Source organism: Xyrauchen texanus, chromosome 8 (genome assembly GCF_025860055.1).
Source record: "Xyrauchen texanus isolate HMW12.3.18 chromosome 8, RBS_HiC_50CHRs, whole genome shotgun sequence".
NCBI classification, from domain to species: domain Eukaryota; kingdom Metazoa; phylum Chordata; class Actinopteri; order Cypriniformes; family Catostomidae; genus Xyrauchen; species Xyrauchen texanus.
The window spans coordinates 27,578,320-27,604,147 of NC_068283.1; the positions used below are offsets into that span (position 1 = coordinate 27,578,320).

The following is a 25,828-nucleotide window of genomic DNA, read 5'->3' on the forward strand; positions in this document are numbered from 1 at the left end:
CCAGGCATTTCCTCACTCTGGAAGTGTACAGTTCTTGAAGGGACGGCAGGGGACAACCAATAATCCGCTCAGCAGTCCGAACTGTCCTTTTTAGTCTTCTGTCAGATTTCTTAGCTACCAAACCAGACCATTATTGAAGTGCAGAGGACAGACTCAATGACTGCTGAGTAGAACTGTATCATCAGCACCTGTGGCAGGTGGAACTTCCTCAACTGGTGAAGTAAGTTCAACCTCTGCTGGGCCTTTTTTACAATGGAGTCAATGTGAGTCTCCCACTTCAGGCCCTGTGAGATGGTAGAGCCCAGGAACCTGAATGACTCCACTGTTGCCACAGTACTTTTCAGAATGGTGAGTGGGGTCCTCCTAAAATCCACTTTCATCTCCACTTTTTTGCACGTGGTCAGCTCCAGGTTGTTTTGATTGCACCAGAAAACCAACTGTTCAACCTCCCTTCTGTATTCTGTATGATGAGGCCTATGACAGTAGTGTCATCTGCAAACTTCAGGAGCTTGACAGAGTGGTCCTTGGACAGATTTCAGAGCGACAGGTCTGTAGTCATTAAGTCCAGTGATTTGTTTTTTTTTTTGGGACAGGGATGATGGTGGAGTGTTTTTGGAGATGCAGGGAACTTCACACTGCTCCAATGATCTGTTGAAGGTCTGTGTGATGTAGGGGGCCAACTGGTCAGTACAGGATTTTAGACAAGTGGGTAAAACACCATCTGGGTCCTGTACTTTCCTTGTCTTTTGTTTCCGGAAGTCCCACCTCACATCCTCTTCACAGATATTAAATTCAGTTTGAGTAGCAGGAGGGGGGAGGAGGGTGGTTGCAGGAGGTGTTCATGTTTGTTTGAAGTGAAGTTCAGAGCGGGTATGGGGTGTGAGATTGTGCTTTTCAAATCTACAGTAAAACACATTCAGGTCATCAACCAGTTGTTGATTCCCTACAGTGTTAGGGGATGGTGTCTTGGAAAACTTGTTTTCCAGCTTTTCAGAGTAGCTTCTTTTAGCCACTCTAATCTCTTTTGTCAGTGTTTTTCTGACCTGATTGTACAAGATTTTATCCCCACTTCTGTAAGTATAGTCTTTGGCCAGACAAAACTGCCTTGGTTTGTCATTGTTTAGAGCACATTGTCCCTGGATGGATTTGAACTTCCAACTTTCTGTTCCACAGTTCAGTGTGCTATCCAATGCACCATGTGTTACCATGTAGAGTCACATGGGGTAACCTCCTCGTGGTCACTTTAATGTGGTTCTCGCTCTCAGTGGGGCGTGTGGTGAGTTGTGTGTGGATGCCATGGAGAATATGGTAATGCGCTCAACAAGCCAGGTGATAAGATGCACGGATTGACGGTCTCAGACATGGAGGGAACTGAGATTCATCTTCCACCACTCGGATTGAGACGTGTCACTACGCCACCACGAGGACTTAGAGCACATTGGGAATTGGGTATTCCATATTGGGGAGAAAATGTCATGGTGGAGAGGCAGTATGGCCGATATTGGAATAAAATGGTATTGTTGAAATCCACATGACCTACGGAATCCACAGACACCAGCCACATGATTTTAGGACATATGATTCAAAAGTTATAGGCAAACAAATAAAATTTTCACAATTCTTGACCCATTAGTGGCGCAAACACAAAACTCTTGTGCCCTCAGACCATATCGTGAGGCATATCAAAGTTCGTTTTGATAGGATACAGCTTTGCCGAGATACAGCCACATCCTTTTTCACAGCCATCACGTTAAATATGTGTTTGCATAACCTTTCAACAAAGATAGATATCAATTTTTTTTATTATTCATACTGTTTGGCTCAGTCTGGAGATTATTTTGAGCCATTTCATGTGCAAATCAGGCAAAGTTTGAAGAAGCAGAAGTGAAAAAACAATGAATGACATAATCCAAGATAGCGGCTACTGTAATGGGCAGAGTTTTAATGTAAATCATTGTATCATTGGAAACATCAGGAGGAGAGAATCAGACAAAACTAGAATTGTGTGTCTCTAGGACAAACACTTCAAAAGATACACTCTTTTGAATTTTAGTGTCCTAGAGACCCCAAATTTGGTACGGGGCTATTCATGACTATCAGTGTTTCAAATTTCATCAATATCCTATGTACGGTTCATAGGGCTGCCATTGACTCCCAGTCAGAATAATAATTATACTAAAAGATACAATAGGTGCCATAGCACCTTTGTGTTTGGCCCCTAATTACTCTCCAGAGTGAAAGAATTAGATGAGATGTAAAACATTTTGAGATTTGAATGCAGATCAATTGAGGATTCAGTTTTGTGAGCCTTCTAGCGCCCCCTTGTTTTTAAAAAAGCTTTGTGTCTCACAAAATAGGTTATTTCTGACAACATTGGGTCATTATCAAAATATGTTGACAGACAGGTCCCTTGACTTTTTAGTCCTGAAAAAGCTTTCAAATAGCCAAAAAAAGAAAAAAGAAAAAGGTATAATTCTATAACCTAACATTTAATAATATGAAATGGCTTGACACTGTTTTGCAAATTGTTGTTATATATATAAAAATTGTTAAATATATTTGAAATTGCCAATTGCCTGAAAAAAAATTCTTGTCCCCTTCATCTGGTACACCACTTCTATGACATTTAATGTTATTAATGTGTTTATTTTTGTACTTATCAGAGGTGTAGTGGTAAAAAAAAGAGGTGGGTAAACTATAAATTCTGGTGGATCATGACGTGGTCACCCGGTAAGGTGGGCCACTGTCTACCGGTGTATGTGTATCCTGATGACATCGCTATAGGCTATCATTTGATGGTACTACCAAGGGTATCACTGGTTGTTCCCTCATCATAGGTCACACAATCACTATTCAATTCATACATTAATCTAAGTTCTTGTTAAAGAGACCCAAGAAGGAATAATATGGTTGAAATCTATAAAGTTTACTAAATGACAAAACAGAGAGAACAAAAATATTTAAGAGAGATAGAGAGGGAGGCTTATATCCAGGGCTTCCAATGCAGTGCACTTGTACATAATGATTAGGGATTTGGGATTATTTTCATAGTCGATTGATCTGTTGAATATTTTCTCGATTAATCAATTAGTTGTTTGGTCTATAATATGTCAGAACAATGTGGATCAGTGTTTCCCAAAAGCCCAGGAGGATGACGTCCTCAAATGTCTCGTTTTGTCCACAACTCAAAGATATTCAGTTTACTGTCACAGAGGAGAGAAGACACTAGAACATATTCACATTTAACAAGCTGGAATCAAAGAATTTTTGCCCGCCACAATATCAACGCTGACCGCCACACATTGATTTTCGATTTATTTTTTACTAAGCCTATTTAAAATCGTATTTGATTGCAGAGAGCCATAGCGCATTCGCGCAGCACTAGGCTACCTCTCGCTCGTCCCCCCTCTCTCTCTCTCTCTCTCTCTCTCTCTCTCTCTCTCTCTCTCTCTCTCTCTCACCCGTACCTCTCGCGCTCTCTCTCCGTCATGGAACACCGCTGCATAAATCTGTCCAACACATTTGACAACTACTGAAACTTATCCCTTACAAAAAAAAAACCCTGCAATACAAGTGTGGTAATTTGGATGCAGTATTACTGCAGTACCAGAGACAATATAGATCGTGACAGATTACTTCTATTTAAATAATTAGGGCAAATTGGAAAACCTAACAGCCAATTGATATTGAAAAGGAAGTCCCACCTCACAGCTAAAATAGCCAATAATCTTTTGGATAGTGAGATCACCTGTCAATCAATGTTTTGTCACAAGCCGAATCTGCCTGACATTTTTTTTTTTTTGTGTGTGATCAGAGCAAAAGAAGCACAATTAATGATACCACTGTTGTCAGATTATACTGTTAATTTTATATATTGTCTTGATCGTAATATTGACCAACCATCTTGGAGATTTTAGTCTTTCCCCATTGAAGTAGATGGGAGCTGCACTTTCAAAGATGGTCACCACGTGGACTGTCTTTGCTTTAATAAATAATAAATTTGATTCAGCATCAAAATTAACACACTTGTACTGCAGTAAAGAAAATTACAATAATACATTGTCCAAAATGCCACACTTGTACTGCAGTAATACCTTGCAAATGTGAGCTGAACGCTTCCCGTTCTGTGTGAATATGTACATTATATAAAATATAAGTGTTAGACTGGGGTTGGCTAATGTGCTAAAGCTAGCAGCAACACATCACACTTCTCTTACTTCAAAAGAAAAACGGCAAATGCCTCCATACTTCCCTAAAATTCATCACTAGATCGCTGAGCATAGTTTATAGTGTGTAGCGTGCAGTGTATAGCGGGCAGTGTATAGTGTGTGTGTGTGTGAACACAATGGTATAAGCACTCAGAAGAGGAGTGATGAATGTGTTTACCTGTAGTGTGTACCTGATGCGATCAAAGTAGTGTAAAAATGAATGAAGGAAATAGAACAATAGTCTAAAACTAAATTTGGCAGACAACTAGGCATTTTACCCAATGATGTTGACAGGTTTCTTACTTTAGAACCAGGTTGCTTGTTATCTTAAAATGTCAACCTTATGTTAGCTTTGTTCTGGCATTTTTATATTGAAAATGGCCTAGGTAAACTGTTGGTTATGTGCATTAAAATAAGTTGTGTAGGCAATGGGTTTTCTAGGCCATTTTGAACTGAGATGTTTGGAAAACAAGGAAAAAGTTCTCCACAAACCCACCTGTACATCATTTCTGTTCTTATCTAATCCTTTCAATTCATTGGTTATTCTTTGGTTCTCTACTTACTGCATTTTCATATTTCTCAGACTTTTGCTTGTATATATAACACTCTTGTATATATAAAGGATATAATTTTATGTGGCTGCTGTCTACTCTGTTCTTTTATTGAGATATTGACTTATTATTAAAACAACTAGTTTAGCCTATTTGGATTCAGGCTGTTCATTTGTTAAAGGGATAGTTCACCCAAAAATGAAAATTCTTTTATAATTTACTCACCATCATGATATCCCAGGTGTATATGACTTTCTTTCTTCACCAGAACACATTTAAATAAAAATATCTCAGGTCAGTAGGTCCTTAAAATGCAAGTGGATGTGATGAGAACTTTGAAGCTCAAAAAAATCACAGACAGTCAGCATAAATGTCATTGATATGACTCTAGTGGTTAAATAAATGTCTCCTTAAGTGATACAATCCATTCGAACAAATATCAGTATTGAAGTACTTTTTAACTATAATCCATCGCTTCAAGAGAGGGCGGAGCTCATGTGGTCTCTCGTGTGATGTATTCATGTTTCCATGTTACGGACGTATATTCAAATTTTTCTCTCTGTTGAGACATCCAGGATAAGCACACAAACACACCATTGTGAAAAATGAACAGAGACTGTTCCTCAAACTCAGCTGTAAACAGCGCTGCTCTTCCGGGTCTGTCGCACATGCGTCAGTTCCCGCGTGTCTCATGTGCCGACGCGATTACATCACACGTGCATACCGCAGCTAACCGGAAGGGATTATTTAGTTTAAAAAAAATTACTTAAATATTGACCTTTTTTGCACCAAATGTGATCGTGTCACTTTAGAAGACATTGATTGAACCAGTGGAGTCATATGGATGTCATTTATGCTGACTATCTGTTCTTTTTGGAGGTTCAAATGTCGGATCACCATCCACTTGCATTTTAAGGACCGTCTGAGCTAAGATATTTTTCAAATTTTCTTCCAATGTGTTCTGCTGAAGAAAGTCAAACACCTGGGATACCATGAGGGTGAGTAAATGATGAGATAATTTTCATTTTTTGGGTGAACTATTTCTTTAAGCTTGAGAATAGAAAGTCAAGATGCACTGCGCAGAAGAGATGCAACAGATGCTCGTGAAGTTTTATGTAACCGTACCAAGATTGACTGGATTTAAAATGCCTCATCTCACTGGCTCAAAAGAATGATCTTTCAGAAAAATGTATTTGTGAATCCCAAAAATCGCAAAACATCCACACACACTTGGGTATTTATGAATTGTGTTTTGCATTTGTGAATCATAGTGTGTGAATATTAATTTGGTTATGCAATTGCAAATCAGATTTTATGAATGTGAATTAGGTTACCCATTTGTAAATCATAATTTGTAAACAGATTAATTTTGATACTATTCAGTCCACATTTTTGTATGCCAATTAATGATGTCTGTAACACTGGAAACATTTTGGAACCGAATGCCACAAACATTGGCCTTGAAATAATTAAGATATTAGAGAGACCCATTTTCTGGGAGATTGACTGGATATTTAAAGCCATAGCACCAGAGAGAGGAGGAGATTAAATATCACACTTACACATCCAAATACACACACAGATGCAAACACTCAATGAAATAAGCAGACAGTGATTCAGAGTCGTGAAACATTAAGCAGGGTTCAGTCGGTGCATCTCACCAGCATAGGACTTATGAGAGAAAAAAGAATAGAGAATCAGAGAGAGTGTTTCAAGAAGGAGAAGGGCACAAGCTGTAAAAAAGGGACGTAAACCCATTGTTAAAGCCCCTCGTTTAAGTCAAACCATAGCAGGAACTTGAATGAGAGAAAGAAATAAAGCAGGACATTATCACGCAGTTGTGGTTGGCATACTTGTGCCAAAAATAATTCTAGTCCAATCTCAGCACGGTACAGTTCCAGAATGCCAAAATCCTATGGGCCCACTGAGTTACCATCTGTTTACCACTATACCACTCCTAAGCGTAGCCCCTCCACTCCCCTTTCCTCTCTTCCATCTTTCTCCTGCATCTTTCCCCTATATTTGGGTGTTCATTGAAAGAGAGGCAGTTTAGCATATAGGTGGGATATGACTGTGACCATTTCTAGCTGGAGACATTACCCACCACCAAACACATTCATAATTAAGGGAACATGATTGATTGATAAAGAGTTAACAAGGTACATGCATCGTGATTGGTCTAGAATTGTGCTTTGCTTGGCAAAGGGCATTAGATTTGTAGAAGTATTTGCATCGCAGAGGGAATGTGATTGCTTAGTAAGAGTTGGCTCAGATTCAGATCAACTTTCATTGTCTAAAGTGTCACTGACAGGAGTGGAACCAGGCTTGGATACACTCTTAAAGGGATAGTTCACCCAAAAATCTTCCATGGAACACAATAGGAGACCTCAAGTAGAATGTTCACTCTCAGTCACCATTCACTTTCTTTTGTCTGGATGTAATGAAAGTGAATAGCAACTGAAGCTGTCAGTCCCAAACACTGTGCCTAAAATCGAATTGTTTGTCAGATGGGTTTGGAGCAACATCGTGAGTAAATTCCGACACAATTTTCATATTTGGGTGAACTACCCTTTAAGTTATTGGTGGTTCTTCCAACACACACTCACAGCGGAATCGTGAGGATTCGTATGACTTTTGTACATTTGGCTAAATCGTATGATATACGCCTGCACCCGTATGAATTCGTACCACTTTCACTACAGTCATTGACGTCGCTGGACATCATTTCTATCTTGTACGTGACAATTACTTGCTTCTGTCACACACAGCAGCCGTCAAGTTGTGTTGGAATGATGTCACCTCCTCTCTTCGAATGATTGGCTAGAGGAGGAGCTGTTGATCAAGAACAAGTGGACCAATGGGGATGCAAAACACCCCCTGATTTACATGAAACTCTACTCACAAGTTTTGGAAAACCAAGCGCAGAACTTGAAAACATAAGCTAAGAAAAATACAGCGAAAGTGTACAAAAAAAATGAAATATGAGCAAAATTGTCAGAGCACAAAAAATAGTAATATAACAAAGGAAAACCTCTTTGTTATATTACTGGTTTTTGCAGCATATTTTAAATGTTTATATAAATTTGATTCATGCATGTTATTTTTTGATCTGCTCTTATTATTTTGATCTGCACTTTTTATTTATTTTTACACTTACTATTTTCTTTCTGCGCTTATTATTTTTTGATTCACCTTTATTATTTTTGGATCCGTGACCGCAATAGTTTTTGATCCCATACATCTGCTGCATGTTTCAGCAAATTAACACACAAAGCATAATATACAAGTACGTTCAGCATGGTGACACTGTGTATATCCTAGAGGGAAGGTGTGTCATGCGTGATTTTTGATGAGTAGGTTCAATCACATGTAGGCAGATAGAAAATGATGGTGTGGCTTTAGGCACACAGTGAAAGGCAATTGAGGCCATATGTCATCCTACACAACATGGTGCTATCAAGACCTTGCACCCAAGAGTTGCTCATTGGAGTGTTCAGAATGTGGACTTTGTCATCTGTTCACACAGAAGCAAATAAGGAAACAAATTTGCATTCCATTTCACATTCACACTAACTCAGATTCTGAAACCAGCATTACCATTACAGTTGTGTTGTGTTTATTTGGCATTGACAGTAACACTTGGTGTCATTGAAAGGTGTCTTGTAATTGCAGAAGATTGCCAATGTAGATCATGTCATTTGATTGGATAGTGTTAATTAAATGTGTAAGAGTTGATTGCATGTTTTACTATTCTTATGAGCGATTGTTTTGATGATGTTTGTTTTGCTGATTTGACTGTCAGTGGAGATTTCTCAGAGTCGGCAAGGGAGGCAATATGTCCTCAAAAATATTACATAAATAAATAAAATAAAATATTACGAAATGTGAACTCAAACAATGTTTTTATCAGTCATCTTTCACCAATCACTCTGTCAAACAGTGGACAAATCAGGATCTTATTCAGCACCTATAGTGTGGTGTGATTGTGAAGGGGGTGGGAGGGGATGGTATGGAAGTGTTATGGTGTTGAGTTTGTGGATGCGTGATAGTGTTTGTGAGATTGTGTGGATGTATGATGGTGTTGAGTGTGTGGATGTGTGATTTTGTTTGTGAGATTGTGTGGATGTGTGATTGTGTTGAATTTGTGGATGTGTAATAATTTTTGTGAAATGTTGTGAATGTGTGGAGTATTGTGGATGTGTGATAGTCTTTGTTGGATGGTGTCGGTGTGTGATGGTGTTGAGTTTGTGGATGTGTAACATGGCTTGTGAGATGTTGTGTAGATGTGTGATGGTGTTGAGCTTGTGGGTGTTTGATAGTGTTTGTGTGATGGTGTTGAGTTTGTGGATGTGTGATAGTGTTTGTGAGATTGTGTGGATGTATGATGGTGTTGAGTTTGTGGATGTGTGATAGTGTTTGTGAGATTGTGTGGATGTATGATGGTGTTGAGTTTGTGGATGTGTGATAGTGTTTGTGAGATGCAAGTTCTTACACCGAATATGCTTATATGTGGGCATGTAAATGCCTTAAACTGCATTCCTTTATCGGTGTGAGGTCATAAACACCTGAAGAATAAACCGATCAACACAGGTCGACTTTTGCCCATTACCACAATTTTGCATTGCACGTAAACACCTTTACTGGCATTCTTACCTATTTATCCAATGTACACATGTATTGCAAATGCCTCATTACTGTTTGACGTAAAAAGCAGATAATAACTTTGGTCTGTTTCTCTGATCAGAGAATATGGATATGTGATGGTGTTGAGTTTTACGGCTGTCAAATAAAATTTTCAGTATTCATTGAATTTAAGAAAATACGAACATTTGTATGATAAAACTTTACATTCTAATTTTGGATGTGTACCAAGCAACTGCCGATGACTTCAGACCAATCGCATTCTTGCAATAAAAAAGGCTAGATGAAGCACATCAAAATACAGTTTAACAGAAAACAGGTGTCTCGAGACGTGTTTTAATATTCTTTTAACTTGACTCAGCATCTAAAAAACAGTGCTCCTGCATGAGATGCTGAATAAAAAAAAACAAAATCGTTCATCTAGCACATTTACATAGAAAAAAAATTGCTAGACTGGATGGTTGAAAAAGCATTCTGTGTGAACAGCCCCATACAGTAGGTGGTGGTCTTTGGCCGTTGTTTCTTGCTCTGGATTTGTCTGTAAAGGAGTTTGTGACAGAGGCGGAGGGCAGGGCCGGGTCATGATGCTACACGCCCGGCCCCTAATCATGCTAATCAAGCCTCAGAGAGGGATAAAGACAGACTGGAGAATGCAGTGGGACAGCGAGAGAAATTTATGGGCAGCTGCCCAATACCTTTGTGTGTTTGTCTTTTTGTTTAAGTTCCTTATTAAAATATTATTTATATTGTCAAGCCAGTTCGCATCACCTCCTTTCCATTAATACTTTTATAGTGTTCAAGTTGGAAATGTGTGTCTCGAGATCCTCGCTTTTTGTTCCTTTCTGTTGTGTTCCGTCTTTTTGAACAGCCCCTGACCAGGAATCATGAGTACAGCTGAATACCACTGCTATCTCGGAATAATTTTACCCTACATACAGCTGTAATAAATGAAAAACACTGTGGTATATCGCTGAATATGAACCGACTAAAACTTTTTTATTTTATGCACTTTAGTTTAAAATGAAATGTTTTTTTTAACAACCAGGAATGTTCTTTGCAATAATATAACACGGTGCTGTATGGTTATATATATTCAATGCGCCCTCCTGTGGATTAATGAAATAACGTCAATAAAAACAATCAGCTGACTTTAAAATTGAAATTAAATTCGATTTAAGGTAAAGATTTGAATTTAGTTTCCCTGCCCTGTTGAGTTAGTAGATTTGAGATTTGAGTGTTTGTGTGAGTGTATGTTTATGTGATGTTTTAAATGTGTGGATGTTTGATAGAGTTGGTGTGATGGTGTTTAGTATATGGATAGTATGTGATAGGGTTGCGTGTGTGGATGTGTGATGGTGTTTATGTGATGGTGTTGCATGTGTGGATAGGCAATAGTGTGTGGATATGATGGTCTTTGTGTAATGGGGTTGAGTATGTCGATGTGTGTTAGTGTGATCATGTGTGGATGCATGATTGTGTTGAGTGTATGGATGTGTGATGGTGCTCCCTGAAAGATGTAAATTAAATAAGTGTCCTGAGATATCACACTGGTCTCTGTGACAGCACTAGACTGTGTAAACAGCTAACAAATATGTCACCACAAGCCACTGTCTCATTCTTTGATCAGCAAAACAGAAGACTTTGATGTGCTTCTAAAATATTATTTCACTCATTTTGTACATTCTCATAGTGTAATAGTTGATGCTGATCATTCAAGTTTAAGACCATATTTAAATTTATAACAGTTGTCAGTTGAGGGCGCTATTGTACTACTGTTGTTTTTGCCGACCCTGAGAAGGTGCATTTTTGCTCTTCATTACAACTGGAGGGTGGAGTTTTGCAAAGAGAGGGCGTGTTTAATTCAGAGGGCGTGTTTAATTTAATTCAAGCTCATGGAAGTTCTAGAACGGCTAAAATCGTTATCAGCACCTTTAAGTGAATGCGCCAAACAAATGAAATCATCTTAGTCCATTTTTAAGATTTTGGTACAAATTGAATTTAAAGAATTTAATTATTTTCCACTCAGTTCACTTTTGGGTCAACTAATAGAGGTATGCGTTTGGTTCTTACAAAGAGAAAAGGTGTGAACACCCTTAAAGAGTCACAATTTCTAATGGCAACAGTGTGAAGGCAAACATGACTTAATATCAGGATAAAATACTTTACTTGCTATTTTGTAGTTTTTTGTACACCCTGGCCATCATTAGAGCTGCTGTTTTAATGAGATTATATGTCTTTGTATTTTTAGCCTTGATAAAAATCAACACAAGCAGCAATGGGAGATCTTAACATTTTATTTCATACCGCAACTACAACATTTGTCAAGCTACTCACAATACGATTTTTAACCAAATGAAGCAGCCCTAGTGTTGAGTGTGAAAGTATGAAAGTATTTTTGTTAAGTGTGGATGTGTGATGGTGTTTGCATACACCATAGCCTAATGAACGCATGCATTGTCATTTTTTACTTTTTACATTATGTGTGTGTGGTTTGATTAATGTATAAGCAGTTTTAAAGGATTGTAATACATTTTAGGCTGACCATAGCACTGGATTTGGACTTATTGGTTTATTTACTGTGTTGATTGGTAGGAGTCTGCAAGGATGAGACAATAACTAATTTTCTGTGCTGTGTGTGTGTGTGTGTGTGTGTGTGTGTGTGTGTTTGTGTATGAGCAGGAGTTTGCGGTGTTGACCAAAGAGCTTAATGTATGTCGGGAGCAGCTGCTGGAGAGAGAGGAGGAGATTGCTGAGCTCAAGGCAGAGAGGAACAATACACGGGTCAGTAACTCCATAACCATAATCTGTGTGTGTAAGAGAGAGAGAGAGAGAGAGAGAGTTCAAACATCAAATTCTCTTTATATCCTCTGTCTGTTTGTGCTTTTGTGTTATGAGAGTTTTTATGAAAAGTTTTGGTTGGGGGTGTGTTATCCCATACTCACAGTATTTGGACATGCTTAAAAATGTATGAATACCATTTCATTAGATAAAATATCTAACCAAGTAGCATTTATATTAAAGGAATATAGCACTAACATGCTTTTTAAGCAAGACATTTCACAAAAAAAGTTTGTTTCAAATGGAAAAACAACAGATCTTTTTTTCAACATTTAGAAAAAAAGGTATATTCTGGATACTTTCCAGTTGTCAGACTTGTGGAACTGTTGCACTGGAACATGTCCAAAGTTAATGTGATGAACCCGTGGTTTCTCTACGAGGACACATGTGTGAACTTCAGGGAACCTGACTTCTTACATCTACAAAAAATATTTGCATAAAAGTTCATTTTCAGAAAAGGTCTAAAAGCATTTGTTTGATGATGCACTTGGGTTTGATATTTTGTTTCTAATGTACTGACATTCATACTGTAAATTTATAAGTGTTACTAAAGTATCCAAAAACATTTTGGTGCCACTGGATGTGTAGCTGCTTCTGGAGCATCTGGAGTGCCTGGTATCTCGACACGAGCGTTCTCTGAGGATGACTGTGGTGAAGAGGCAGGCTCAGTCTCCTGCTGGAGTCTCCAGTGAGGTGGAGGTGCTCAAGGCCCTCAAGTCTCTGTTTGAACACCACAAAGCCCTGGATGAAAAGGTCAGCAACCGTACACTGTGCTGTTCTACACTGATTAATCTTATTTCTTCCATAATGTTTTTGTCTAGTTGCGACCATAACAATGGATGAGCAACATTTTGCCTGTCGTTTGATTTTTGATTTTTGTTGTTGCACTACGTAGTGCTACCCACAGTGAAATCTCATTGGTTCAAAATTCCACTCCACATACAGTAGCTGTATATTTTAAACATCAAATATGTATTGATTGTATGTGATTTTGTTACACATTGCAGCAATTTTTCTTTTTGAGAAATTTGATTAATAGTTTTAAAGGAAAGTCTTATTGCACTTAGTTGGGACATGGTGTTATCCTAAAGACCCACAATTATAACCCAATAAACCCCATGGTTACATATTATGCCAACGTCATAAATTTAATCAAATTTCCCAACCGGGGCTTCACAAATTACAGGGGAGTTTTTGAAACTGTGATGGAAATGCCAAAGCTGCTTTCGGCAATACCACTGTGAGCACGCCTAATCTTGTCGATCTCGGAAGCTAAACAGCGAAGGGCTTGGTTAGTACTTGGATGAGAAATCCCAAAGATTATTCAAATCTAATAAATAATGCATAATAATGAAAAAAATAATAGGACATTTATATGATATCTTAAAAACGACTGAATAATTTTTTTTTTAGTTATGCAATATAAAAAACATGAAGATTCGTTATAGCCATTTATTGTAAGATTATCAATACTATTTACTACTACAAGTATATACTATAGGTCATAGGGGTTTGGATAACATAAGAATGCCACAGCTACATGTCTGAAGAATACCTGTGTATATTCAAAGACGTTTCTTTGGACAGCTTCTCCCCGCTGATTAATTGTCTATTGTTCCTTGGTCCCTCAGGTGCGTGAGAGATTGCGTGTGGCTTTAGAGAGAGTCTCTGTTCTAGAAGAAGAGCTGGTGGCATCCACAAATGAGGTGAGCATCATACTATCATGATATATGTTTGTACCTCATTTCTCTCAGTCTGTGGTAGTTAGGGGTAGGAATCAACAGGATCTGACAATTTGATATTATATCGAAATCTGGGTCATGCTATGATAATATTGCAATTCTTTATGTTTAGTGTATCGCAATAAATTGCATTGTTTTACTCGCTTTTTTACCTGTGCTTTGCACAACAAGTGCTGAACTTCTTACTTCATCATGGAGCAATAGAAATAGCACAGAGCATAGGCCAGCGAAAAATGTGTCAGCAGAAAAATAAATATGCGAGGGAATAGTGAACCCTGGTTCCAATGTTTATTACATGAAAAGCTTTACTGAAACAAGTCATAGACCATTCTTAGCTTTTTCTGAGTTTGTGGTGGCTTGTGTTGTTACAGTACATTGATTCTTTGTTGGTCTAATGATGCAGAATGTTTTGTGTTCTCACACGCTTGCTGGTGATCAACATTGTTTTGGCAAAACTATTAATGTGACCTTTGTATCTCAAAATATAATTTTTTAGTGTTAGAATATTTTTACAGTGTAATGTGTTAGGTAAAATATCACAAAATTGCTGTTGATTTAACACGTTAAATCAGTGAGAGAAACTATATAAAAAATAATGTGTTTAAAAATGCAATTTAATCATGTGTCCGGACTAGAGGTCTCCCGCTCCCGCCAGCTCCCACAAGTTTCTATCCCACGCCCGAAAGTTCTCACTGAATTTTACTCCATGTTCACCCGCACTCTGCCCGCAGTGATTTTCTTCCCGACCTCTCCCGTTCCCGCAACTCTGCATTTGTTTAACGCACAGGGTAAAAGCCATACAAACAGACAACAAGTGAACACAAATAAATCTTTATTTTTATTTTATTGCTATTATCAGATGATGCGTGACATAAAATAAATATATATATATATATATTTATTTTTTTTGCATTCATAAATTAACAATATAAAAATAGATATCCACATCAGATTTTAAGGCTCTTCTCTGGCTGCCCGCTCCCACACACAACTCATGGACATACCCTCAGCTACCGCCTTGAACTCGGAAATTTGATCTCGCATCGCAAGAAGTATGATCGGGTCCCACGGGAGTTCCGGGAGAATGCAGACCTCTACTCTGACTGTAAAAAGGAATATTTCAACCATCATAATTCAAGCTTGAAGTACCACCTGTTTTCAACAGAGGGTAGTCAGCCAAACTCCAGCTGTATAGACAACAGGCAGCTGCACAGACAACTAGCAACTCTCGGCTTGCTTAACAGCAGCGACAGCACAAGATGAGAACACTCTCTTATGCTTACGTTCAGCCAGCAGCCATATCACCGTGTAGCTCAAGACTGGCTGCCTATGAAGCTAAGCAATGCTGAGCCTGGTCAGTACCTGGATGGGAGACCACCTGGGGAAACTAAGGTTGCTGTTGGAAGATGTATTAGGGAGTCCAGCAGGGAAAACTCACCCCTGCAGACTGTGTAGCTCCTAATGCCCCAATATATTGATGGGGACACTGTACTGTAAAAAGGCACTGTCCTTCAGATGAGATGTTAAACCGAGGTCCTGACTCTCCCTGGTCATTAAAAATCCTGGGGTGTAACCCTGGTGTCCTGGCCAAATTCCACCCATTGGCCCTTAGCAATCTTCCTAATAAACCACATCCATTAATTGGCTTGTTCACTGCACCCACTCTCTCCTCCTCTCCACCAATAGCTGGTGTGAGGTGAGCATACTGGCACACTATGGCTGCTGTTGCATCATCCAGGTGGATGCTGCACACTGGTGGTGGTTGAGGAGAGTCCCCTGTTCACTGTGTGAAGTGCTTTGAGTGTAGTGTGAGTCAGAAAAGCACTATATAAATGTTATGTTCATTCATTCATTAAAAACAACTGAACTGAGCGCAATTCCGAATACAATGATACTACGTTTAACTTAACAAAGTAACCTAAAAAGCTTTGTTTTTGACACAACCCAACCACAACTGCAACTAGGGGTGAAACTAATGGTGGGTAAAAATATTGTTTTTTCGATGCATCGCGATATCTCAATATCGATTCTTAAATCTCAAGACTGATCTCTCACTCAATGCGCAACCCTCTACTACAATGAGAGGAAATCACTCACATTTGCAACAAAACTTCCCACTATTCGACTAAAGTGAATATACTTTGCAACTGGCTAGTATATGTTTACATTTCACCCACCAGTATTTGTGTAGTTTAGTTGTGAAGTGTTCAGTAGCGAGATCCTTTCACAGTGTGTTGAGAGTAAAAGTTGTTCCGTGTAATGTGTCCAAGACGAGATCCACGCAACCCATTTGTCATTGAATACTGTCTCTTTTAATACCCTTTCTGTTCTTTACAGTCAGTTGTTGATCAAAAACAACTACAAAAAAAACATTTAATTATAATCATGAATCACACAGATGAGGTAAAGTCATTCGAGTCCTCTCTAGTTAACATGCTCTCATTTAAAGGCGCTGTATACAGAATGCCATTTTTTGGGTTGAAGAGACAGTACCGACAGTATTAGCACGTGTTCAACAAATCAATGTAAATACTTGTAAATAGTGCAAATTATGCAATTTAACAATAAATATGTAACAAATTTCTTATTTATTGATTGAATACATTTATTTGTTAAAAAGGTAATAAAATATAATTGGTAAAACTAATATTTTCCTAAGGAAACTAGTTAAAAGGTCCCCTGTATAATTAACAGCATGAACTAAGAGTTAATTTATTTTATATGTAAGCAAAATTGGCATTATAACTGAAATAAACCCATATGAATCAATACTGAATCGAAATTGAATCAGAGAAGAATTGAATCTAGAAATCTGTATCAATAATCAGCTCTAAGTGAAACACTAAAAAAGCGTCAAACTGACGCATGTGTACATTGACACATCCTTAGGAAAGGTCTTTTGAGAAATCTTTCTCAGACAGATGGACAATTCAATTGCAAAATGGATTGCTGTGGTCAATGATAGACTTATTTGAAATAATATGGAATTGAACAATATATTGCCTTCTAAAGCCACTTTTTGTTTTGCTCTTATCAATGCTTTATTCGTCTGCCACAATAATGTTATGCATTTGTATTATTTAAATTGTATTTATAATTATTGAAATATAATTATTTCATCATTTTATATTGAATAATCATTATTTGGGGGGTTTTCTATGCAAATATTTATATATGACATTAATTAGATTAATTATTTGGCCTGTCATATAATTAATTATACGAGAATTGATTGACAGCCCTAATCGCAATACTTTTAAAAATAAATTTTTACCTCTTCTAGTGGTAGTCTGGTCTGTTTATGGTCTTGCATGTTTAGATTTGTCTGTTAAACTTAGGTACTCTCTTTGCGGGATCAGATTAAAAGGAGAGAACGGGGTTTGGACAATGGAAAAGAGGTGAGTCGTAACTATGTTTAATGACTGTTTCATATGAATTTTTCATTGTTCTTTTCCTTACACTCTGTTTTTGCATTGCTTCACACAGCGGCTCCCGAACGGTCCCTCCTCCATCTTGGATGATGGAGAGATTGACAGACAGAGAGAGGGAGAGATAGAGAGACAGAGAGCAGAGCTTTCACAGTTGAAAGAGAGACTGGCTCTTATGTGCAGACAAGTGAGTGTATGTATTTGTATGATGGACACATAATGTGTGAATGCTGTAGAGATGTACATAACTACATACTCTATTTTCAAAATAGACTATTGGACTAGATGGTCTTAAAGAAGCCCCTAACAATTAGGTTGGTTTCAGGTTCACCTCACCCCATTAGGACACGTTTCTTAGGTAGCGTTGGCAAATAAATCGCATTCTTGCATTCCAAAACAGCTTGAAGGAATAGAACCGGACAGAGGAGTCTCGAGACAGGCCTTTGAAAAGGCCTATATTTATCTTGACATGCTGTCTAAAAAGAATGGCAGTATTTTAGATCAACTTTTATGATGCAGTTTTAAATCACAGCATGCTGTCAACATTCTAATTTAAGCAGTGAAGCTAATATATATATACAGTGGGTACGGAAAGTATTCAGACCCCCTTAAATTTTTCACTCTTTGTTATATTGCAGCCATTTGCTAAAATCATTTAAGTTCCTTTTTTTTCCTCATTATTGTACACACAGCACCCCATATTGACAGAAAAACACAGAATTGTTGACATTTTTGCACATTTATTAAAAAAGAAAAACTGAAATATCACATGGTCCTAAGTATTCAGACCCTTTGTTCAGTATTTAGTAGAAGCACCCTTTTGATCTAATACAGCCATGAGTCTTTTTGGGAAAGATGCAACAAGTTTTTCACATCTGGATTTGGGTATCCTCTGCCATTCCTTCTTGCAGATCCTCTCCAGTTCTGTCAGGTTGGATGGTAAACGTTGGTGGACAGCCATTTGCAGGTTTCTCCAGAGATGCTCAATTGGGTTTAAGTCAGGGCTCTGGCTGGGCCATTCAAGAACAGTCACGGAGTTGTTGTGAAGCCACTCCTTCGTTATTTTAGCGGTGTGCTTAGGGTCATTGTCTTGTTGGAAGGTGAACCTTCGGCCCAGTCTGAGGTCCAGAGCACTCTGGAGAAGGTTTTCGTCCAGGATATCCCTGTACTTGGCTGCATTCATCTTTCCCTCGATTGCAACCAGTCGTCCTGTCCCTGCAGCTGAAAAACACCCCCACAGCATGATGCTGCAACCACCATGCTTCACTGTTGAGACTGTATTGGACAGGTGATGAGCAGTGCCTGGTTTTCTCCACACATAGCGCTTAGAATTAAGGCCAAAAAGTTCTATCTTGGTCTCATCAGACCAGAGAATCTTATTTATCACCATCTTGGAGTCCTTCAGGTGTTTTTTAGCAAACTCCATGCAGGCTTTCATGTGTCTTGCACTGAGGAGAGGCTTCCGTCGGGCCACTCTGCCATAAAGCCCCGACTGGTGGATGGCTGCAGTGATGGTTGACTTATTACAACTTTCTCCCATCTCCCGACTGCATCTCTGGAGCTCAGCCACAGTGATCTTTGGGTTCTTCTTTACCTCTCTCACCAAGGCTCTTCTCCCCCGATAGCTCAGTTTGGCCGGACGGCCAGCTCTAGGAAGGGTTCTGGTCATTCCAAATGTCTTCCATTTAAGGATTATGGAGGCCACTGTGCTCTTATGAACCTTAAGGGCAGCAGAAATTTTTTTGAAACCATGGCCAGATCTGTGCCTTGCCACAATTCTGTCTCTGAGCTCTTCAGGCAGTTCCTTTGACCTCATGATTCTCATTTGCTCTGACATGCACTGTGAGCTGTAAGGTCTTATATAGACAGGTGTGTGGCTTTCCTAATCAAGTCCAGTCAGTATAATCAAACACAGCTGGACTCAATTGAAGGTGTAGAACCATCTCAAGGATGATCAGAAGAAATGGACAGCACCTGAGTTAAATATATGAGTGTCACAGCAAAGGGTCTGACTACTTAGGACCATGTGTTAATTCAGTTTTTCTTTTTTAATAAATGTGCAAAAATGTCAACAATTCTGTGTTTTTCTGTCAATATGGGGAGCTGTGTGTACAATAATGAGGAAAAAAAATGAACTTAAATGATTTTAGCAAATGGCTGCAATATAACAAAGAGTGAAAAATTTAAGGAGGTCTGAATACTTTCCGTACCCACTGTATATACTGTATATATATATTTATACTACAGGGCTGTTGAATGCTTGATTCTGATTGGTTGAGAACGTTCTAAGGTGTGCAATTATTTTCAGGGAAACGCACGGCTAAAGTAGTTCCAGGCAGGTCTTGACCGCATTACAGTTCCATATCACTTCGCGTAGTCAACTGTAATAACGGAAAATAGGATACAATTCATAACAAGAAGTGACAGCGACAAATCCACTTCAACTTCAAGAGGATTTGTCACCAGACACAGCAGCCCAATACGTCGTTGGATGATTTGAATTCTGTCAGCCCAATGCGCTTGATCTGCCATTTTCGATGTCTGACTTCACCATCAATGGAAATGTGCAGTTTAATTTTAATAAATAAATTCGTTCGAATTAACGAATGAATTATAACGTATGAATTAATAAATAAATTAAATAATATGACGCACATGATTTTCTGTCTCATTATTGCAACTTCTGTCTCTCTAATAACTACACTAATAACTGCATTAGTCTGCTGTCAGTGGCTCAAACCTCCGTTACTAACTCTAAAATGACGTTTTGGAATTAGCAACGGAGGCATGGGATTAGATGCGTAAGAAATTAGTCCTACATACAAGAGCGTTTTAATGACAAAAACTTGACAAACGTCTAGAATCACATCATCTGAACAATGTTTCGAGGTGTGGTAACTGTAGTATAAGCGGAATAATTGACTCCGGGCGTTGAATTATTAGAAAAATAATGCACACCCGGTGTAACGGCCACTCGCTTCGCGTCGTGACCGCATTACCACCCGGGTGTGCATTATTTTTCTAATAATTCAACGGCCCGTCGTCAATTATTCCTTACATATATATATATATATATATATATATATATATATATATATATATATATATATATATATAAAAGAAATCTAGATAACCCCAATTCTAGTCAACTAGTCCATCATTGTGACTCATCCTTGGAGCATGTAATCTTGAGAAAAAACATGGACGCAGGAAGAAAATATGGGACAGACAGGGCGGTAGAAGGCATACATTATGACACACACCAAGCAATGACACATTTTGGATGAGAATGTTCCAGTTAGCCAGACAGAAGGAGGACTGGAATTCTATGGTTGCCATAGAGATACAGGATCTTAGGAGATGCTGAACAAAAAAACAGTGTCACTTTTTGCTGCCCTCTGGAGGATGTACACAGCATTGCAAAAACGACTGAAGAAGACAAGGCTATTAGAATGCATCCAAGTTTTGTTGTCTTGTTTGTGTGTTTGGATACATTCATGTGCACATGTTAACGTCTAAGCCATGCCTCCCATGCATAGGTTGGAGAAATCGAGGAACAGCTCACAACCGCCAGGAGGGAATTAGCTAAATCTGAGGAAGCCAATCAGAAGCTTCAGAGGGATGTCAAAGAGGTGGGTCAAAGGTTAAAGGCAAAGTTCACAAAAAACATTATATTCTGTTATCATTTACTCACCTTCATGTCATTCGAAACCTGAATGACTTTCTTCCGTGGAACACAAAAGGTGAATTTTTGAGTGAAATTCTGGCCATTCTTTTGCGTATAATTTAGGTAAATTAGAACTAGTGCTCTCAAGCCTTAAATGGCAAAAATGCACCATAAAAGTATCTTAAATATGGTCCATATGACTTATTTAACACGTGTGTTATATTCCAAGTCTTCTGAAACTATATGATTGCTTTGTTTAAGGAACAGACTGAAATTGAACCCGATTCGTAGAAACAGAAATGTCCGAAATGTTCTTTTGAGTCTGATATTTTCAAGGAATCAATTTATCCAGTTCACAAAACCAGTTTGAATCATTTGTTTCCAAATGGGGTTTAATGACAAATTGAATTTCAGTCTGAAATTTCAAAACTATTGTTATGACTTCAGAACATTTAGAATATGATACATAAGTGCTTTTTTGTAATTTTGAAGCTTGACAGCCCCAGTCGTCATTCACTCTTATTATATGGAAACGAGTAGCCAGGATTTATTCATTGTGATTTTAAATTCACCTGTTGTGTTCTACGGAAAAATTCATACGGGTTTGGAGTTTTTTGTGAACTACTACTAAGTTCTCATCTAAACCACTCCAAAGTCAACAAAATCAAGAGTCATGTGTCAGGCAATAATGGTGTAGCTCTCATCCCTTCCCTTCTTCTCATTTAGAAGCGTTTCCTGCCATGATGCAGTGATTAATTGCCGGTAAAGTTCTCTAGTTGTTGATGGGTGTGCCTGTTAGCCAAACAAGATCAATCAAACTGCCAACAAAATAATCAGCTGTCTATCTGACATTCCTCAGTGGAAGAAGTGTAATTTTCTGTATAATAGAGGTGCACAGTACTCTCTTGCTTAACACAAAAACGTGCCAACTTGGCAGCAGCATCTGTTTCATGTCACCGACTCACTAGTGATGGTACAAAAACACATGCCCTGTCTTTCCTCTATCTGTGCACTTTTAAAACTTCTTTCATTGCTTATTCCTCCTCTTCTTTCTCCTTTGCAGTAATTATGTAATATTCAATATTATAACTGTTATTAGTATATAATATAGTATAATAACTGTTTATAGTCAGCTCTGTCTGAAGTAAAAAGATATGGTACATTTTTTTTTTACTGTTGTCTAGACAGACACTTAACCTCAAGAATGGTTACTGCATGTAGAAGTTTTGTGAAGCTTTTTGTCCACATTGTGTACAAATGCAGGGCGGGCAATATATCGAACACTGACGATATATTTGTGATGATTTTACTGCCGATCTCCAACACTTGGGATCGATGCCTTCACGCATCGAGAACCAGAAAGTTTTCCTGATGATTATTTATCTATATCTGCGCTATATTTTTGCAGATATAAACAGGGCTAATCATTGTAGAATAGTTTTTGTCTCTTCATACATATTTCTCAACACAACGTTTGTTTGTGTGAGTGTGAGCCACAGGGTAACTTAAAGGGTGTCGCACACCAGAAACGTCTGGCGGATGACATGGCACATTCTAAAATTAGAACCACAAATTTTCTATAAAGGTATGCACACCGCCTTTCCCTGCCTGTCGGCGGCACCCAACTATGACTTCGAAGTCTGCTCAAAATTCGGGAGTGCCACGGATTGAAAGTCGCATACACCCATCATTATCACAAGACAGATTATTTACTCTAGCCATCACTGGATGATATGTTGTGTTTATATTTACTTTTAGACAGCCTGTACAATGTATTTTCAGTCTTTTTTGTGGTTTGCCAGCTTGAATGAAACCTATTCAAGACATAATACATTGCATAAAAAACATCACCATTTATAATGGTTCAGTTTGATATTTCAGTTTCATATACTATCCTGCAGACTCTTAAATGTCACTGCTCATTCTTTAAGAAACACAAATACCTTCATAACTTTTGTTTGTATGGTGATACACAACTATATTCACAACTTTGAATGGCCTGCCACCTGAATCGCATTGACACGTCCTTCAGTATTAAGTACATTTTAACTATCTCCCCCTTCTGGTCTCCCAAAGCTATTACGCCAGACTACGTTTAGCAGAAGGCCAAATGACAGTGAATTGGAAAGCACACAAATTAGTCTTCTGATTTATATGTCGGCTAATGTTAATATATTGATGCCTCAAAAACATATTGAGAAAATAAAGGGGCTGATCTATAATCGATGTATTGATATTTTGTGACATTCCTAATAAACATGTTGAATAGTGTTTCTGATTTAAACTTAAGTATTAAAAAAGCATTAGAGGAAGAAGCAAGGATGGGGGAAAAGAATTACAAGAGATTCCCAGTCACCTTAATGTATATTACTGCATATTAGAACACTGTCATGATATTACATTGTAAAAGGTGGTACACTGCAATTGTTACCTTTAGGAGCTGTTTCTATCACTATAACCCTTAAATGAGTTTTGTTTGTGTAACCAAATGTATTTAAGGTAATTTGATGATGATATCTAATATTTTTTACTTTAATAAAACATGTTTATTAAGATGTTATCACATAAAGCATTTTTTTTATTGTGTCTATTTAAATAAAACAATTATTTTATTAATCTAGTAGTTTGGGTCATTTCTCAAAATGTTCATCTAAATCTCTATATGGCATTTTATCTGGCTGTATATTAAAATGATTTAGCAAATTTGTTAATTTCTGTTTGGTTGAAACGATGGTTACTGTGATTGAAAAAAAATCACCATTTGAATCCATTGAGAACAAATACATAAATCACCATTTGAATCCATTGAGAACAAATACATAAATATTAGGGTATATATTGAATATGATCAAAAGTCTGAAGAATATCAAGATTATATCACCCAGCCCTATGTATGTGTATTTTTGGCCTCAGTCTATATAATATTTGGTTAAATGTTTTGTACTTTTCTGTCTTTTATCCAACATTTTATTTACCCCTCCCTAAACCCCAGGCACTGTGTCAAAGAGAGGACATGGAAGAAAGGATCACCACTTTAGAGCGCAGGTAAACTCTCTCACATGGTCATGATTAGCCCAAATCTACCTGCTGTTTTCACAAGCTCTGTGTCATGGTAAATGTTTGTATTGCTCTAAGTAGGAATTTACATAGACTGCACTTTTGAATTACATGATAGAGATTAGAGACTCAGGTTTGTCTTTCACGTACCATACAGACTTTTAATGTTTATATTTTTTTGTCTGTAGGTATCTTAGTGCCCAGAGGGAGGCAACCTCACTCCATGACATCAAAGACAAGCTGGAGAATGAGCTTGCCAGCAAAGAATCTTTGTACAGACAGGTACAAGAGTGAAATCGTATACAAATACACATGAAAGGACTATTATAGAACCACTATACAGTTGTAACCGATTCCACATTGATTAAAAAAAATATTATAATAACTCATGATATTTCTCAGAAATGTTTTTATGCCAACCTTGTTTCATATTAACCTCATTAAATATTTTTGGGTTGAAGGTTAGAGCAAAAACCAAAATAGCTAGTAATGATCTAAAGTAGCAAATATTATTGTACCACACCACATTATTTTAAGTCAATATTCTTTCTTATATTTCTTTTGTATTACTTATATTTCTTTTTGTCTAATTATGGGACTAAATGTCAGTATCCTTTCATAGTAGCTGTAGTTATGAGGCACACATGGCACAAATGTTTCCTCAAAATGACCCACAGTATATTTTATCACAGACTTTGCACCCTGGACATGTATTTTCTGCAGTTATAAATAAATCTGTTTATCAAAAACTTTCATGTTTTTCCATGAACTATCCATTAAAACCAGCTCATACATTTTGTTTGCATTTAAATTATGTGCCAAGGTTTAACCTCTCACGTCAGGATTTTGATGAAGCAATATAGAATTGCCTCTGGTTATTGTTATTCATTCCATATCTTGAGATTCAAACACTTTTTCTATCATATTTTGATATTAAACATCAAACTCAAGTAATGGCACTCCCTTGTTGGGAAACACTGATAGATTCATAAATACTGTACTCAGGGCTGGACTGGGAAGAGAAATCGGCCCAGGATTTTACATGGCAACTGATCGGCCCAAAACTGCGTCGGCCCACTGGGAAAATGCCTGGTATGCCAGATTACCAGTCCAGCCCTGATTGTACTGCTGATTGAGACATACTTGGCTCTGGTAGCACATCTGTGTTTTTTTTTACTTAAATTACAGTTTGCCTTTAGATCTAAGGGAATCTATTTCTATTATTGTAGTGTTTGAGGTTTGTGGTTGGAGCTCTGTGATTATGGCTACAAGAATCTTGAATCTGCTTCCAGGCTTCTTGATATGTCTGGACGTGTTGGTTAATCATTGGTTGGTTTTGCTAATTTCACATAAAATGTAACTACTTCTGTTTTGTCATATCTCCATGTTCGCCTGCCTGCAAATGTTCAGTTGTCTCAAAGATTTCATTTGGCTATATTTGATGTCTGTTAATGGTTTTAATTTTTTGCGGCTCTATGGTGGTATAACGGTTGTGGAAGTAGGAGAAGGCAGACGAAGGTTGAGGATCCAAATGCAGTTATCTTTATTTATTAAACAAACACAAAGGAACACCCACGATGGGGAAACAAACATAAAACTAGAAAACACAGGAACTAGAAACACGGGAACACAGGCTTGGGAGGAACATCCAACCACATTCAAACATTCAAACAATCAAACAACGACTGACAGAGAC

The 25,828-nt window shown here is 37.8% G+C and overlaps 1 protein-coding gene across 5 annotated transcripts in view; it reads left to right on the forward strand.

The window, feature by feature from the left end:
* Nucleotides 1-25,828, forward strand: part of LOC127647339 (liprin-alpha-3-like) — a 61,762-nt gene that overhangs the window by 8,697 nt on the left and 27,237 nt on the right. For 4 of the 5 annotated variants that reach the window (XM_052131524.1, XM_052131525.1, XM_052131523.1 and 1 more), the window contains 8 exons: nucleotides 12,080-12,181; nucleotides 12,827-12,991; nucleotides 13,870-13,944; nucleotides 17,319-17,378; nucleotides 17,467-17,595; nucleotides 20,948-21,040; nucleotides 24,068-24,120; nucleotides 24,321-24,414. In XM_052131524.1, the coding sequence (XP_051987484.1) occupies nucleotides 12,080-12,181; nucleotides 12,827-12,991; nucleotides 13,870-13,944; nucleotides 17,319-17,378; nucleotides 17,467-17,595; nucleotides 20,948-21,040; nucleotides 24,068-24,120; nucleotides 24,321-24,414 (771 nt within the window). The remainder of the gene's footprint in view (nucleotides 1-12,079; nucleotides 12,182-12,826; nucleotides 12,992-13,869; nucleotides 13,945-17,318; nucleotides 17,379-17,466; nucleotides 17,596-20,947; nucleotides 21,041-24,067; nucleotides 24,121-24,320; nucleotides 24,415-25,828) is intronic. The other variant, XM_052131526.1, reaches the window with a different exon arrangement.